Source organism: Euwallacea fornicatus, chromosome 32, assembly GCF_040115645.1.
Source record: "Euwallacea fornicatus isolate EFF26 chromosome 32, ASM4011564v1, whole genome shotgun sequence".
NCBI lineage: Eukaryota > Metazoa > Arthropoda > Insecta > Coleoptera > Curculionidae > Euwallacea > Euwallacea fornicatus.
In genome coordinates, this window is record NC_089572.1 from 1,773,199 (window position 1) to 1,790,787 (window position 17,589).

The 17,589-nt window shown below is 40.0% G+C and overlaps 1 protein-coding gene and 2 long non-coding RNA genes across 3 annotated transcripts; all 3 read left to right on the forward strand.

The window, feature by feature from the left end:
- The first annotated feature begins 714 nt into the window (after window positions 1-714).
- LOC136348321 (uncharacterized) lies at window positions 715-5,852 on the forward strand. Its single transcript, XR_010733624.1, has 3 exons — window positions 715-3,095; window positions 3,374-3,578; window positions 3,770-5,852. It is a non-coding gene; the product is annotated as an uncharacterized lncRNA (long non-coding RNA).
- A 1,573-nt stretch (window positions 5,853-7,425) lies between these two features.
- LOC136348332 (uncharacterized) lies at window positions 7,426-9,228 on the forward strand. Its single transcript, XR_010733637.1, has 2 exons — window positions 7,426-8,467; window positions 8,530-9,228. It is a non-coding gene; the product is annotated as an uncharacterized lncRNA (long non-coding RNA).
- Window positions 9,229-9,973: 745 nt separating this feature from the next.
- Window positions 9,974-11,774, forward strand: LOC136348313 (uncharacterized). Its single transcript, XM_066299066.1, has 3 exons — window positions 9,974-10,072; window positions 10,264-10,392; window positions 10,795-11,774. The coding sequence occupies exons 1-3, from the start codon at window positions 10,039-10,041 to the stop codon at window positions 11,085-11,087; spliced, it is 456 nt and encodes a 151-aa protein (XP_066155163.1). The 5' UTR covers window positions 9,974-10,038; the 3' UTR covers window positions 11,088-11,774.
- The last annotated feature ends 5,815 nt before the right edge of the window (window positions 11,775-17,589 follow it).

Below are 17,589 nucleotides of genomic sequence, written 5' to 3' on the forward strand. Positions count from 1 at the left end.
GAATTCTATTTGTAATATTGAGAACTCAGTTGGGGATCAGTAGTTCGTCAGAGATCCGCAATTGAGGGGTGGAACAACATCGGGGATTCGAAGAGCATTTTCAAGACTGTATTGATATACAGACTTCTTTTTCGAATTTTCGTATTAAATAAAAGTATTTGATAAGAGTTTTGATCGTATCGATTTTAATGTGCTATCAGCAGGATTTTAGTCATTCTCTCCACTATCTCCGGCTTGGAAATATCAAATGAGCGAGTGCTGGTCTGGATAACGAGGGGCTTCATTGTCGTATCAATGAATTGTCCACGCTCCACATTCGTCCCTCCTCTTTTTGTGCATTTCTTGTCACATTTCACCGTAATAAAGTCGTAATTTCCTTTAAAGCACATTGAAATTTGCGATTAACAAGATATTTTAATATTTGCAATATAATGGATAACTGGACGATTTATCGGGCCTTTGAACAATTTTATTATTTTTTGTGTGGCCCACGGCAATGATTAATTTATTCAATATTTAGATAGACTATAGGGCCCTGAGTTCCATAAATTTTTGATTTTTTAGAAGCAATATGGTTTTATTGAGTATTCCGACCACGCAGGACCGGACGGGAGCCTCAAAGGTATCGACATGTCTTAAGTGCTTTCCTAATAAATGAGTTCAAGGATTTGTTTGTGTGTGATCACAAATAAAATTTGTTCACTTTTCAGGTTCAAAGAAGATCTTTCAATGTCCGAGATGCACCAACTACTTTACAAGACTGGACAACTTGAATAGGCACATGCGGCTCATATGTGGAAACTCGACTCGGCCATTTTTGTGCAGTGTGTGCTCCAAAACGTTTAAACTGAAGCACCATCTGAAAAATCACGTACTGGGGGTGCATTTCAAGAGCGTGTGATATGAACTCACTGCCGCTTCATTGTAATCGGATTACAGGAGATTCCATTTACATGATTTTTATGTTATGCGCTCCTGACATTGGAAGCTAAAATCATTAAGAAGTCGTTATAATAAAACCGGAACCCACAGACCTCTCGAAAGTTCTGATTCTTGATCGTCCAAGGTTGTTCTTGTTTTAAAGTTTGTTTCTTTGCTTAATGAGGTATGGAGAAGAGAGCAACGAAGTAAAGCCGGTTTGCCATAATTTCGACTTTTTACGATCCGAGAACATGACGTCGAAAAGCCCATTTTTAATGGTCGCAGCAGGGAATGACGTGAAAATGACTTCAGAAACAGCTTTTAGATTTTCGACATCGGCAACTTAACGTCATTTTAACATCACTTTTCTCCAGATGTAGCGCTCCCAACTCCGGGAAATTGACATCAAAATGGCACGTGCTTTATGCTGTTGTGATTTTTACAGCTGTTAAGAAATGGGTTGACATAGGAAGTATTCTTATTATCGTTTTTTTTTTTTTTTTTTTTTAATTAAACAACACATTTTATGAGACTATTTCTTAGATTTTTCAAAATTTCTTATCCAGGAAGAAACTGAATTCCCCGGCAAAAGAGTCTGAAGGTAGGGTAATTAAGATCACGGTCCGATTGTAAATCTATAAGGATAATGCCAGAAGTACCCAACCTAACACTCAAAGAAAGAAACAATTGGAAAATATTATTATATTTTTCAACATAGTCTCCTTTGAGATTTACAATCCTTTTCCAGCGATGTTCTACGGCTTTTACGCCCTGTGTCTAGTAAGCAACTTGGAATGATTCCAAATAGGCATCAACCCCGGACTCCGTCTCTTCACTATTTGCAAATCTGTATCCGCCGAGGCATTTTTTCAAATCGGGAAAAGTGAAAATAATCTGGAGGGGCTAAATCTGACGAATAGGGTGGCCGAGGAAAACGTTCGACAGCAAGTTCACCGATTTGGTGACGGAAGTGTTCGCTGGGGTGTCGTCTCAATGCGACAGAACTTTCTTTTTCGCCAAATGTGGTCGGTTTTTTCCGGTTTCTTCGCTGCCATGAACTTTTGAAATATTCTCCGTTTATTGTTTTTCCTTTAGGGAGCTAGCGAATAAAAATGATCTCACATGCACCCCAAAAAACTGACGTCATCACCCTTCCTGCAGATGGAACGGTTTTCGCCTATTTTGGAACCGATTCTCCCCTTTGAGTCCATTGTTTCGACTGCCCTTTCGTCTCAGGTGTCAAATGATGGATCCGCGTTTCATCCGTGGCTCTGAATCGATGCAAAACTCAGCTTTATTGCTTCGAAACTTTGCCACATCCTTCCCCGAAACGTCTACACTGCGCCGTTTTGACTCATCTTGCGCACAGCTTTCTCATGCTCAATTGTTCGGGTGAAATGTGATGTACAGTACTTTTTGAAATGCCTCTCTAGAACGGTTTTATAATTATCGCCACAACATCTGAAGCAGTCAGATCTGGAGTGTCAGTGGGTCGACCACAGCGAAGTTCGTCTCAGCAGATCGTACCGCCGCGTTTAAACTCTACCATCCAACATTTTACAGTTGTTAACGAAGATCCAGATTCCCTCAGAATAGAGTTTTCTATGTTCACAAAATCTTTCAAATCGTTCACCAAAACGGGTCCAAAGCAAACACAAGTTGACGTGACGCCCTCAAACTTAAAAAATAAGCTTTTTAAGGTTAGGTTTTTGTAAAATACATAGGTAATATTGGATCAAAAAGACCGCCATTTATGTGTCAGCTCAGGTACTTCTCGGATTATCTTGCTGTGTTCCGTGATGAATTTCTCTGACAACCTGTTAATTAATGAACTTACCAAGTGTTACTATTCCCCTCTCTGATATTTGTTGTTGGTCGCGCGTTGTACACCGCAATGCAATAATAGATTATTGCGCAACTAGTGACGAAATTGGATTTGAAAACGCGTTAATTTGTATGACGCGATCAACCGCTGATGTACTGAGCATGTGAAAAGTGGACTTTGCGCACGGATATGATTGCGAATTACGTGCTTTACCTGATTTGCTGTTTGCGTTAGTTTGCAATCCGAGTTTTCCACATAACGTTGATAGTCTACGTTCGCTTATTTTCAAGATAGCTAAAAAAAAATTCGGCTTTTTTGTTTAACTGTGTTCAATAGTCTCTAATTTTAGGTAATTTTAATTGCCCAAGCTGCAATAAGCCTTACGTGAAACTCCAGTCCCTTCAGAGACACCTTAAAGTTGACTGCGGAAAATCTAAGAGATTCACCTGCAGCTTCCAATTTTGCACATACAAGAGCAATCGGAAGGAAAACACGAAGAGGCACATGTCTTTGGTGCACGGAGTTTCAGATGCCGGCAGTTATAAACATGCTAATTTATTCCCTTTTTTATATTACTAGTCAGTTGATAAGTGATAACAATATTTAACATGTGTGCGCACTTTTTAGCGCAAAAAAAGTATTCATGCTCGAAGTGTAGTCGAATCTTCAACACACTATCAGCGAAATCGCAGCATGTGAACTACAAGTGTGGCAAGGAAAGGACTTTCGTCTGTCAGATTTGTGGGATCAAGTTCTACTACAAGTCCAACATGCTGAAGCATCACAGGAGGTTCCATACTATTAAATAGATAAGTTTCCGTACATTTAAACGGTTGGTATTGGCTTTACAATTCGAAACGTTTTTGTTTGTTACTTAGTTTACGACTGCGCATGACATGCGAAGAGATATTTTTTCTGAAAAACACAGATTGAGTGCTGAGTAGACATACTTTTTTTTGTATAAAAAATGAAAATTTAGCGTTATTGCTTTACATTGCGCACAAATAATCATTATAATTTCAGAATACGCATGTCCCAACTGCTCACGCTCCTATAAATACAAAACATCCCTCTATACTCACCTTAAGGATGATTGTGGAAAGAGCCCCACCTACTGCTGTGAAATATGCGGTTTTTCCACTAAGCGACAGCACGTTTTAACCAGACATATGTTAACTTTGACCCACAAAAGGAGGAAGAAAATGATGTCCAAGAATGTCAGCATGTTGATGTAGTTTTTGTCTATATGAGCTAATTATAGTAAAAGCGACTCCAAGCGGTCTCTTAACCAAACAAGTTGCGTCGTACAGGGTGGTCCTCGTAAGGTCCGCTACCTTATGTCAAAAGCCATAAGGTCCAGAAGAGAAAAGTTTCATATCAAAGTTATTCCGAATTAGTACGCGTAACAAAATAGTGGACGTTCCATGCCAAAAAATGTATCGTTGTCACGCCACAGTTTTCCAGACCACCCAGTAACTTCGAAAATATTAAAAAATAAAGTTTCATCAAAAGCTGAATAACGTTTATATTAAAGCTTATTTTCTAAACCTTACGGTTCCTAAGGCAAGGTAACGGACCATCTTACGTGAACCACCCTGGACGTGCACGAGTTGCCGAATGGTCAACACCGGAAAATTGGACACAATGCGGTTTTCGATGGTATCAGTGGCACTGTTTTGACGAGTGATCACTTGGTTTTGCTTGGACTTTAGTTGTGTAGTTTTGCGGATTATAAATCGTTGGATTTCGGTCCTAGAGATGCTCTTTTTGTTCGCAAACCGTTCTATTTTCTGTTGAGAAGAGTCAGAACTGGATAACTGAGTATAATACATGTGTGCATCTAGTATGTGGATGGGTCAGCACCGGACAGAAAATTACGGGTAGGGAGTGGCCTCCCACCATATCCAGATATAGTGCTATTTAAACGGGAGGAACTCTTATGGTTACTTTGTGACAAATGTCCATTTTCTTCCATGAATAAAGAAAGTTTCTGAGCAGAAAATCTGAACGCTTCAAGATCCAGCTGGAAATTTTGTTCCCAAACAAATTCCATTTACCTTTGTTCCCTTGATGTATCTTAATATTTGCTTGACTTTACATAGATCAGCATCGTAGGGAATTTCGATTTTCCTCCCGCAGTAATTTCTAGCTGAAGTGTCCGGCCTGGTGTTACTTGGTAATTATAGTAGGCTTGCGATAGATTCTCTACGAGGTGTCCCAAAATATGTGGATAATCTCTCGGGTTAAAATATAGCACGTCAAAATAACATGATGAGTTTCTATACATTTTTCGCCTGCCGCCTCAAATTATGAAGATATTGTCTCTTAAGCCCGAGGTATTGAATCCGGCTCGTGTCCGGTATACCACCGCCAGCATGTACCGGACAATTCAATATGTGACTCGCATTGCCGGCAACTTCGATAATGGTGACTATGGCGAAGCCCCAATGATGGGCGATACGGTGATTAACCTCAAGGTGTGACTGCCACCCTCAAAGCGTGACGAGTTACCCAAGAGATGGTGTCTACAGTTGCGAACACTTCAGAGCATTTTAGACGCAACAGTAAATGGCCAAATTTGACATACAAAAACATGAGAGAATAAGTAGAAATCTCTGGAAGTTCAAAAGGTCCAAAATGGTAATCGTAAGGTCAATATGAAATTTACTATTGCTGATGCGGTTAAGAAAAAATAATATAAAAAAATAGTGACAAAATTGGTATAATCTGGTAGATTTTGATATTCCTCTGTAATTCGTCTTCAGGGATGATCAATAAACAAAGAAATCTCTAAATTTTTCGTACGTCTACATGATCACATATTAAAAAAACACAACGGAACCGCCTTTGCAGGCCAGAAAGTAAAAATAAAATTTTCGCTCAAAATTCCAGGTTAAAACTTAAAAAAAGCGATAACCGAATTTTATTTCGTATGAAAATACATCTAATCCGATTCTACTTAACTCGGTCTTCCCCTAACCTAACCCCTCTCCTTCGCTTAGCTCAATACGAACTTTCAATCATTGCCTTGTGCTATTCACTTTCTACATGGTGTTGGGCCTCAATCCCTCCTCCCTTTTTCTAGCAATAAAAGAAAAAATTTCAGTTCTAGACTACCTGAACTTGCAATATATCGAGGTACCCATGATGCGAAGGCCCAAGGGCCAGGGAGACCACAAGTGCCCCTGTGGCAAGACTTACTACGAAAAGAAGAACCTGATTAGACACCAAAGACTTAATTGCGTAATTAGTGCGGTACCAAATAGACGGCACAGCAAAAAGTGATTTCATGGATGGTGGAGGGAAATAGTACTTAATAATGCGTCAAGTGTACTTATATATTTATGAAATTGTTATTAGAGGTTTATATAAATTTTAATATTTTATACTAAAAGGTGTTTGGATAAATAAATTTATATTTTAAATGAGCCTTAATTCTTAGGGTGGCCTAATTTCCTCTTGGTCTCAATTATGAATTATCACTATGATTTTTAGATCGGAGTCATACGTGTTCCACCTGTGGGAAAACGTACATTCGCCACAACCATCTCTTGAGGCACCAGGTCTACGAGTGTCAAAAACCAAAAACCTTCTTCTGCATGTATTGCAACCACACCACTTGCTATAACTATTCCCTGAAGAAGCACGTAAGCTCGAGACATAGCTCCCTCCTGGACCAGTTCATGGTCGAGCATTGGCCGAATCTCTGCAGAAGGAAATGCCCATGAAAATTTCCTAAGAACTAATACAATTAAAAATATTGTAATTTAATCTATGTGTTTGACGTGGAAATAAAGACTTCCAATCTAAGGATGCTCTGTATAAGTATAAGAAATAACATTTGTGTATTTTAGTTGAACACTTTCGCTGCGAATGTGGTCGCCTCTATAAGCACAAACGCTCCATGAAGCTGCATCAGAGGGTCGAATGTGGTAAAGAAAAGTCCCTAATATGCAACAAATGCCTTCGGACCTTCTATCACAAACAATCCTTGCAAAAACACCTCAACAGAAACAGTTGTTAGATTTTTCCATTAAAGCTTTATTTTGTTTATGTCTTATTTGATTTTGATCAAGAGCATCATCATCAACATCATCATGTTCATGGATTATGGCAGTATCATCAAGCGCTTGTTCTTCACTTCAGAAATGGGGATTCACCAATGCACCAAGTGCCTGAAATCGTACCGGAACTATCCTTCTTGCTGGAGGCACATGCAGTATGAGTGCGGAAATAAGAAGTCTTTTCAATGCATGTACTGCAATAGAGCTGTTACTCAACGATATGATATCAAGAAGCACGTGAAAGCTTATCATCCAGACAAGATGCAGGAGTTTGATGTTATTTACAAAAATTTGTACTATCGCAAGTACCCTAAACAGATACAATGACTAAAACCAGATTCATACATTCGTGAAATTCACACAAGAGTAGCCAAATTCAACTTCAAATGTGATAGAGGATCACAGAATAGTGAATCGATTACAGTTTTTTTCGCGATGATTCAAATTAACCGATCATTGGCTGATTAACTCTGCAACATGATGTGAGTGTGTGAATTCGGTTTCCGCCTATTTTTCGAAATTTTATTATATCGTTTTAGTTCTATTGTGTTTTATTTAAATTATTTTTTAAATGTGCGTGAGGTTAGTGTTAACGAAAATACCTTTATTTTTAGAGCAATCGTGCTAAAAGTCTCTAAATGTGAGGATTTGGTATCGTGGAAAATACACGTCAGACGCATCGAATTGCATAAGTAACTATCAGCTGTTGCGGAGCATCTGGATTTGACTGGAAAGATGCTAATTTGAAGATCGCGATTTGCCAAATAATGATTTCCAGACCCATTCCCTCCCATGGAGTGAGATAGAAATGTTAGCTTCAATAAACTGTCCAGAAATTGGAAAAATTATTCCATGTGTTGCCTATGATTGTAACCCCCCTCCCCTTTTTCCCCCCCCCTTTCTGATTTTATGTCTACTCTGCGCCCCAAAGTGTAGTGGAAATTCTGTGAGCCGTGGACAATGCTTAATACTACACAGGAATAAATTAATCCAAATTGGAGAACGCACTTTTTCAAATAGAATTGTCGAATCGAGACCGTTTTCTTTCGGAAAGTATCCGATTCCAAGCACCGATTTAAACTATCCAGATTTAGGTTATCCAAGAATAAATGGATTTAAAGCATTTAAATTGGAACTATTCGCTCATGATTTTCAGGCACGAGATGAGTTGCTGTTACGATCGATTCGCATTTAAACCCGTGAACTTATAAATGTAGTATATGTACAATGTGTAGACCTGTCAGCACCGGTCAAGGGCGGAACCGCCAAAGAGTGGACGAGAGGGCTGTTACAGAAATTCTCATGTTTCTGTTGTTTTATAGGTAGTTCCCCTATACTTAGGTTGGCACAAAACGACTTCTGCTCTATTCGGCAATTATTGCCGCTGATGTACCTACTATTAGTGGTTTTCGGAGAGGTAATCTTGACTACGCATGATACAAGACAGGATGAGAGCTTTCCTTTCATGAAAGCAGTTTGGTGATTTATCTGAGAACAATATGCTGAATGTTTCGAATAAAGATGATGTATTATCAGCCTTTTATTGAACCCTATAGACCGTAATTGATGGGAAAAAATATACATTTTAGCTACCTTATGCCTGCCGTTTTTTTGTGTGCGTGTTTTGTTTCAGTTTGGCTTGCCTCTTTTATGCACGGTATGTAGCCCTATTAAAAAAGCTCAATTGTATGATTTTCATCTTCCCAATTGGCCCAACAGACGATCACATCAAAACGCTCCCCACTGAGATTACCCCTTCGATCTGCCACCAGTGCAACCGGGTCTACAAGCACCGCCACACCCTAAATCGGCACCTGCGCTATGAATGCAACAAGAAACCAGCTTTCAGCTGCATTTACTGCAACTATGCTGCTCGTCGAAAGTACATCCTCCTTGAACACGTCAAGGGCAGTCACAGAGAGGAGTTTGACAACTTTTCCAAGAATATTTATAAGTTTTTGTATAGCGATCTCGAAAGTACCAAGGAGTAGGTTTTAGGCTGACAGTTGTGTTTAGGTGTGCCATCAGAGCCGCTTTCTTTCACCTTGTGATTTCGGATCAGGACGCATTGTGATTTTGGAATCTCCTGTGTTGGAACCGTAAATTTTAATCCCGATTGTCCCTGCCCCTCCGAATAATTAAAAATTTCTCTTCCAGAGGGGCTAGAAGGGGGGGGGGGGCGACGTTCGCTTTTCTGACCCACGAAATAATTCGGGATTTCACGGCTCGGAATTGAAAACTTGGAAACGCGATACCTTGATCATATTTTTTTCACACGTGTCGAAAGAAAACGACTCACTAGTTCTAGTCTATAATGTTGCCAAATTTGTCGTGTTTCTTATACTATTATGTGTATTTGTGTGTCACTGTAACAGTTTTAGAGGAAATTAATATTTAGTGTGCTTAGTCCAGTGACAAGTGGTTTATTTCCCCATCTAGATGATCCTGATGCTGCCACTTGACCAAAAAAAATTCTCTGACATGCACCCGTTCTATATCTGACCTCGTTGGAAGCGTATACGCCTTCCATATAACGACTTCTTTCGTCGATTCCTTTGGTAGATTGAGTTTTACTCCACTCAAGCCACATTCCAAATATCGAGTACATCTTTGATCTCAATCTGTTACTTTCATATTCCTTTTTTGTAGGTCGTTCAATTCATATACTTTGACGTCAATAACTTCGATACTAATATGACTATTGCTCTGTTAAAGAACGCAATTTGAGTTCACGGTCTTTGCAACGTTTTTTCTCTTAGAAATCTAGATTTAAACGGAACATGAAAGCTCATATGAGGAGGATCCACCAAGCTCAGGCCCCGTCAGAATTTAACCTGATTAACACTCCGAAATTTTAGGCAAAAACATCTTTCAATGCCCCACCTGCAAGAGAATATACACCTGCAAAGGAAACTTGGGGAGGCACTTGCGCTATGAGTGCGGAAAAAGGCCACAGTTCCATTGTCACTTATGCGGCAAGCTCTTTACGCAGAGGTACACGGTGCGCACACACCTGCGCACTGTTCATAAAGAAGGCTGAATTACATTTGATCCTATTGATAGTTAGTTTTATTTTCCATCTGTTCATCCCTATTATGTTAATAGCTAACCCTTTAACTTAAGTAAACAGTACCTGCAACATTATAAAAATTCCCCCTTTTAGGACCCTCGATCTACTGCTCTCTGTGTGGCGCAGTGTTCAGACACGTTGTTTCGCTGAGATACCATATGTTGAACAATGTATGCACCAGGCCGCGAAGAGGTAACCGGGCGTTCTGCCTCCAGTTCCGAGTGGCATGGTTAAGCACTAAAAATTCTAAACCATTTCTAAAGTCGCGACAACACTTGCAACCATGAAAGTGGACGTGAAAGACGATCCTACGATTAACCTCTTCCATGCCACTCTTCCTGGAGGAGGATCTTCAGGTGATGTTGAAAATGTAATTTTTGCAGGAGAGCCGAAGGAGCTGAAATGTCCTAGTTGCGACAAGCAATTCAAGAGCGTTACAGCGATGGACTACCATGTAAAGAGGAAGGTGTGCGAGCAGAGCAACCCTAGGCGACGATCTTCAAAGTCTAGTGGTAAGTTTATTGGTCAGAGAGACGTTGATAGGTGTGGTAGGGCGGAATTGAAATAAATCGAGGTCTAAAACGGTGAGGAGAACGAGACATTCCTGTGGTTTTCTCTCTTTTCGATTGTTTTCGAAAGTTCTCAAGCGCTCTCTTGAAGTGATGAGATTCACATTTTTATCGATTCTTCCTCTCGATCGCTAACCACACGCTGTGATCTGAAGTTATAAAAATTGCGTAAATAAAGTATAAAAATGTAAGTTAGCTCTCAGATATTCAAGAAAGGCGAGTCTAAAGCATGCGATATCACATGACAGAAGCATGAATCAATATTGGCTGGCGAAAGCTGAAGTCAACGTCGAGACACCGTACAAAACACTAATTAAATATCAATAAGTGTACTGCTTGCTTCAGGTCCACCTTTCGCCTGTGACTGGTGCGGCACTCTCTTCAACATGAAACAAACCTGCTACGTGCATATGGCCCGTAAGGCCTGCATGAAGTTCCCGGACAAATACGGCTTGAAGACCAAGGTTCCATCTCTTCTCGAAAGCTTGGAGCTGACTCTCACCGAAGGCAGCAGCGGCCCTTTGAAACAGGAACCCGAGGGCACCTCGTTCGTGTTTGATAATTCCGACGGGTGTGCTGACACTGAAAAGGAGTGCGGAATGGTGTCTGCCGAGGGGGACAGCGACGTAGCTGAGTAACTGAAATTTGGATCTAGCCATATATTGCAAAGTAAAATATATAGCGATGAGAGTATATTGCAAATTGGAATAGGAAAATTCGGAATTGTAGTGGCCTTGCCTTAGTTTTGTGAACCAAAGTGCCTCACGATGAAAGGTTGAGCGGTAAGAAGTTCGGAATTTTCCCATTCCGCATTGGCAAAGTGGTAACATTATGAAACAGAGATATTTGATAATTTAGAGAAAGGCGTAAGTGCGTTGTTCAGTGTTTTTGGACAGAAAAGCACCACTGCGAAATTCAAAGAGAGGTCTGTCTCTCTCCTGACGAAGATGTCTTTGCCGATCCACGTGGCGAAGCATGAATCAAATGCCATTTTCGGCATTTCGCGCCAGTGCCAAAGACACTGCATGGCCCATTTATGCAAAATTGACATTTAGGTATAAATTTATGATTACGCATAAATGCAAGTCGCTGTATATCTTTTTAATACATATATGGATCTTACGCAGGGGTAGCTGGGGTCTGTATTAGGAGGGTGTAAAGTACTTAGTTTCTGAGCATTTTAGTATTGTTTTAACTCTTAAGTCTAATTTATATAATGCTTTTAAGTAATTTTAACCTATACTTAGTACCGATTATATTATTATAGAATCGTATTTTCACTATAGCAAGTAGTGGTCAATAAAGTGTATGTTTCTCTAGGATTATGGAGAACTTTTGTTATTGTCCGCCGACACTGCGACAGTACTTTTGAATTTAATTAAAGAATTTATTTTAGAGTTCAAATCACGGTACTTCTGCACCTGTGGGCGTTCCTATGGACTTCAAACCACCCTAAACAGGCACCAAAAGTACGAATGTGGCAAACAACCGGCTTTTCAGTGTGGGGTGTGTGCTGCAAAAATGAAACACCGTTTTGATATTCTGAGGCATTTAAGGGATGTGCACAAAATTAACAATGCCGAAGTCTAGTACAACCCCTCGGGGGTAGATATTCTGATGTAAATAACCTACATGTGTATGTGGAGAAGCTGTTAGTTGCTGCTTAATTTATGTGGAGGGTGTCCATTTTTATTTATTTTCACTGGGTACGGGCCAAGCAGGGATTCAGAGGAAAACGTAAGATATGTGGGTGTTGCAAGTTCGATTTACGAGCTTGTCCATGGCTCCGAAGGGATGCGGCCCATCGTCGGTTCCTTCGCAGGGGCGATTTTTAAAAATTGGTCATTTTCGGTTCTCCCTGTCATTTCGGCTATTATTTAAACTAACGAAAACCTGAACTTCTCTCTTCGTGAAGGTTCTTCTGTAGATTCCAGAGAGGCGCTCAGATTTTCTGTGAAGTCGTTGGTTCTCAAGTTCTTAAATGAAATTACATATTTGCAAACAGGACGCCTCGCATTTCTACATCATCAAATAGCATTTGCCCTCCTCTTTTCACGAAGTGTATGTTGATATTTACGATCAACCGATCGATTTTCGATTTCTCGTTAACTGAAATAATAGTCGAAATGCAACGAATAATCAAAAGCTGTCAATTTTCAGAAACTTCCGTATATCGGCAACAAGCGAAGATAAACACCTCTCTGCGGACCTTCAAACCGAGTTCAAAAAACGACCTGGTAACACTGACCTTATCGTTCCTTTCGTTATCGCCATTTTCCTGCGCGTCGAAGAATGGACACCCCGCACTCAATCGTAAATCATGAAAATAAAGACTAATTTTTTAGCGAATTGTGATTATTTGGTAATGATTGGTCATAGCGATTGCTGTAAATAAAACTTCATCATTAATTCATAACATTCATCGTTATTTCGAATTCTGTTATTAAAGGGACTGCACATTTTCAGATCCGTCTAACGCAGGCACATACACGTGTCGTAGATGTGGCCGTTTTTTCAAAGTTCAAGGCTCGTTAAAGAGACATGAAAAATATTATTGCGGGAGGAAACCACCTCCGATCACCGGCTATGAGCAGATTGGAGAAGAACTATGGCAATGCCAGTCGTGCAAGAATATGTACAAAGCCTTCAACTCCATGAGAAGACACCTGGTGTACGAATGTGGCAAATCACCCTCGATTCCCTGCCCTGTATTGAATTGCGTCTACAAAGCTAAAATTCGAGATCGAATGATGCAGCACTGTCGCATGGTGCATAAGTTGGATATGTAGCCTATATTAATAAAATATATTTTATTTATTTGTTTTTTTTTATCCCTACTGTTCTGTATAGAATAAATGGAGTGCTGCAAGTTTTTTTTTTGTCAATAAACAGACCTACAGAGCTTTTTTTACAGGGAGGTTCATGTGTACCACCTGCCAGAGGTCCTACAAGTATAGTCGCCACTTGACCGCTCATTTGAAGTACGAATGTTGCAAGGAGCCCAGCTTTACCTGCAAGTTTTGCATGAAGAAGTTTCATTATAACTACAACTTGAACACGCACATGCGAAAGACGCATAAAACAGAGGAGATGTTTAAGCTAGAAGAAAAGGGAAAAGTGTTTTTTTGAGTATTTCTAATTGTTATTAATGTTAATTTATCAGGTTAGAGGTCGGTCAAAATACAGTTTGTTCATGAATAGGGTCTGCGTTTAATATTTTATTAAAGATTCCACTCCGGTGCGCTTGCGCTTCGTCGATGTCGTGCACCTCTGAATTCCTTTTTTCCTTTGATGATTTGAAGGTTTGAATAGCACATTGTGAGCCGGAGACACGTACTTCATGTCGTTTCTTTTGTGTGGTCTCAGAGCAGAGAACATTTTTTGAAAAATTATTTGTTCCTAATTTTTTCCAGCGGGTTAGCGTCTGCCTATTCTTCGGTCAATCATAGAATTTGAAATTTCCCAGCGCAAGCTTTACAGCGGTTTTATGTTCGGTTTTGTGCATGTTTTAAAACGTCTTATAATGCTTTACTTTCGATATCTCCGGCACTAGTGGAGTAAATTTATTAATACGTGCTGAGGGAAACTTAGAACGGCAACTGCGTGCATCGGAAGCGCAGACTAGGGGCAGACAAAAGCCTAAAAAACCTAAAAAAAAGAAAAAAAGAGCAATTGGCATCCGTCGATGAAGAACCATCAAAACAAGGCGGCGCCGCGCAAAGACGAGTCTCAATTCTACAGGAAACTTAACCGTGTTAAGGGTGCGAATTGGTAGTTTATGGACGTGAACGGTTGATGTCTTTTAAAACTTCTCGAAACATAACGAAGTAAGAAATAAATGCAATTCAATGGTTTTAAGTGATGCGGTAGTTGTTTCAGAGACAGAAACAGTAAAACTGAAAAAACGACTAAAAAGGAGTAGAAGCAGACACAGGATAGCAAGATACGAAGGACCGGCAAGGAGCGCTCGAAAGAGATGCGCTGAGTGCTATAAGAGAATTCAGCAGGAAAAGGGAAGTCAAGAAGCAAGGGCGAAAACGAAGAAAGTGGTAACTTTTTGCGAAGACTGCGATGGGCTGCCAACCATGTGTATGCCTTGCTTCAAGCAATTTCACGATTGATTTTTTTTAATTATATATAATATATTAATTATATATATAAAAAATAATTTTTTCTAATTTAACGTAAATTTTTTCTCGTTTATTTTGATTCTTAAATTTACGACTATTTTCGTACTACTTTTGTGATAATTAAAAGTGAAAATATCGGCCAAAAACGACCTTGTACCTAGAATAATTGATTAGTCTTAGACCTGTGTTTCGAAGACAAAACGAACCGAAATAAATGGAGTTATAAGCAACAATACACCCTATAGTCAGTGCCTCTCGGTGGAGCAATGTGAGCAAAACCCTGCAACATTCGCATGTAAGTCATGGCATCCGGAAAAAGTTCACCTTTTACATTTTTAGTTTAGATTTTTGTGTTGGATGTGAGATAACTTACTTATTTAGGAAAGTTCCAGAAATCAATGAATTTTAAGTTTTTAAGTAAATGGAAGTAGGATATTGAGCACTATATCTCTACGCACTGGTCTCATCAGTCTTGTATGTGCACAAAATAGGGCACTTAGTGCAGAAACGATTAGATGAAAAAATGGTCTACAAATTCACGTGTGTGTGTGTGATAGATAGTACTCGTGACCGTCTAGATAGTATTAGATAGATGAATGTGATGTTTTTCAAACTTTCCCCGAACATGCGATTTTTCGCCTTGAAGACTGAATCAAAATTTTCTGATAACATTCAAATCTGTTTCAGTTTTACCGACCAAAGATGGCAGGTATTTGTGCCGGAAGTGTGGGAAAAAATTTCCTGTTCGAGACATTGCCGTCAGCCACGCCCTGTTTGAGTGCTCAGGGCCAGCGGTCATGCAATGCCCTTTATGTCCTCGGAAATGCAAAACCAATCATATTCTACATACCCATCTTAAAAATATCCATGGAATACTGTAGAAGAAACTTTTTTGGATTGCGGGAATCTCAAGACCTAATGGAGCGAATCATTGACTAAATACTCCAAATACGCATGACATATTTTGGTCATTTATACACTAAATGTTTGTTCTGGAAGGATTCGTTCCAACACTCTTTTTAGTGACAACAATCCGTGTTTCCAAAACCCTCCTGCGAAATAATAGTTACGATCGAGTGAGTCAAGTACTTCCCACCTTTCCCTCCTCATCCACTCAGGTCCATCGGGACGCCTCCGTAATTCATATGGGAAGTGTCTCTATCCCTATAATCGCGCTTTCTCGTTACATGGCTGTAATGTCTCGGTTACGTGCCCGTAGGCTGTCTTCTATGTGTCCACGGCTCCTTTGTTACGTTATTAAAGGTTCCTTCCCTACGTCACAAAGTTCACCTTCTACGTTTCCGTAGTTCACGTACCAGGTTAGCTCAGGTGTCTGCCCCACCACGTGTTTGCAATCTCTTCAAGATTCTCGAATGTCGGGAGTAGAACTCTCTAACTAATTTATGGTGTCATAACTGTCACATTAGAAATGATCAACTTGCTCGAATGTAGTTGGTAAATGTGCATTGATATGTATGATTCGCTCGAATAGGTCTTTGCCAATAATTGTTTCGATGATAAGAGTTAGCCCTTAATAAATATGATAAACTCTTCATCTTTGTCTTCCTTTTTGGTCTTTTTTTTTTTAATGGATTATACTTAGTTTTGTTTGAGACTTGCTTAAACTGTCAAATATCTAAGAAACCTTTGCCGATTCAGAACCAGCACCGTTGCAATTGATACATTTCGATGAAAATCCGTGCAGAGGGGAGCTTCAAGTTTGTCCTCGTCGGACGCAGGTTGTTTTAAAATCTTCAGGTTTTATTTCATAAATAACGAAAGCAGGGTATTTGCAACAATTGTCCAGGGACAGATTATGAAACGAGTTTACGTATAATGAAAAAGAGGCGAACCTCACAGCTCTCCCGAAGGAACGGTACTCGTTATATGCGAGTACAGCACTATACTTTGTCCACAGCTAAACTTCGTGCTGTCAGGAAATTAGCTTAAAATCCAAATTATCCATTACATGAGAAAAACTAATTTTGGGTCATCTTTTAACGCTGAGTCTCACATGTATCGGTGGTCACGAGCAGATATAAAATTCTTTTATCCATACAGGGCCGTGGACAAAGTTTATACTTCCGCCGACTTGTCTTAGTAACTTTGTTCATACTTTCATAATTATAATATTCTGTTTTCCTTTTTAGTCGCCTGTCCGAACTGCGGACGAGTATACAAGACAAAATACTCACTGATCGCTCACTTGAAGACCAGGTGTGGTAAACCACCCTCGTGTCAGTGTCACGTGTGCCCTTACGTCGCCTACAGGAAATATGACCTCAAGAAGCATCTTGTGGGACAGCACAAAATCTCACCTTAATCCCCTCTCTAAATAAATAATTTACTATGTTCATTGTGTTTTTATATGCATGGCTCTTCTAGGGATAAACGTAGTTTGAAGGCTTCGAAATGCGATACACAGAATATGCTTCTAATTGGAAAACGTGTAAAAACTCCCGCACTCCTCGTAAGTGTTGATGCGCAACCAAGTCCTCGGCGATCCTGTGAGCAGTGTATACGGGGTGTTAGTGAAAAAAAATTTCGTAAGCATTTCCCTAACACCCTGTAGCGTATTGCTCTGATAGTGCAGGAGATCCCGATATGGAGCGTCGAATTTGTGTGACCTTGCACACATTCCGAAAGTAGCCCCACGGGGTCGGGGATACGACACGGGGGTGTTCGATATACGTGCATGTTTCTACCTCTTCGGGTGACTGTGCGACTTGTAAGGCATGCAAAACATGTTTCAGAACACGAACAGCCATCTATGTGCCCCAAATGCGACAAAGAGTATAAACACAAGCACACCATGCATACTCGTCTTTGTCAAGATTGCGGGAAGAGATTCATATGCAGCCGGTGCGATTGTATGTGCAAGAGGAAGTACTCCCTGAAAAAGCATGAATTCTGGAAACATCGTCAAATAGCTCAAACCACTTAAAGTTAAATTACTAGCGTGCTAGCGCCAAGCAAGTTCCCAGTAAATCCGAGAATGCAGTGTTCAATA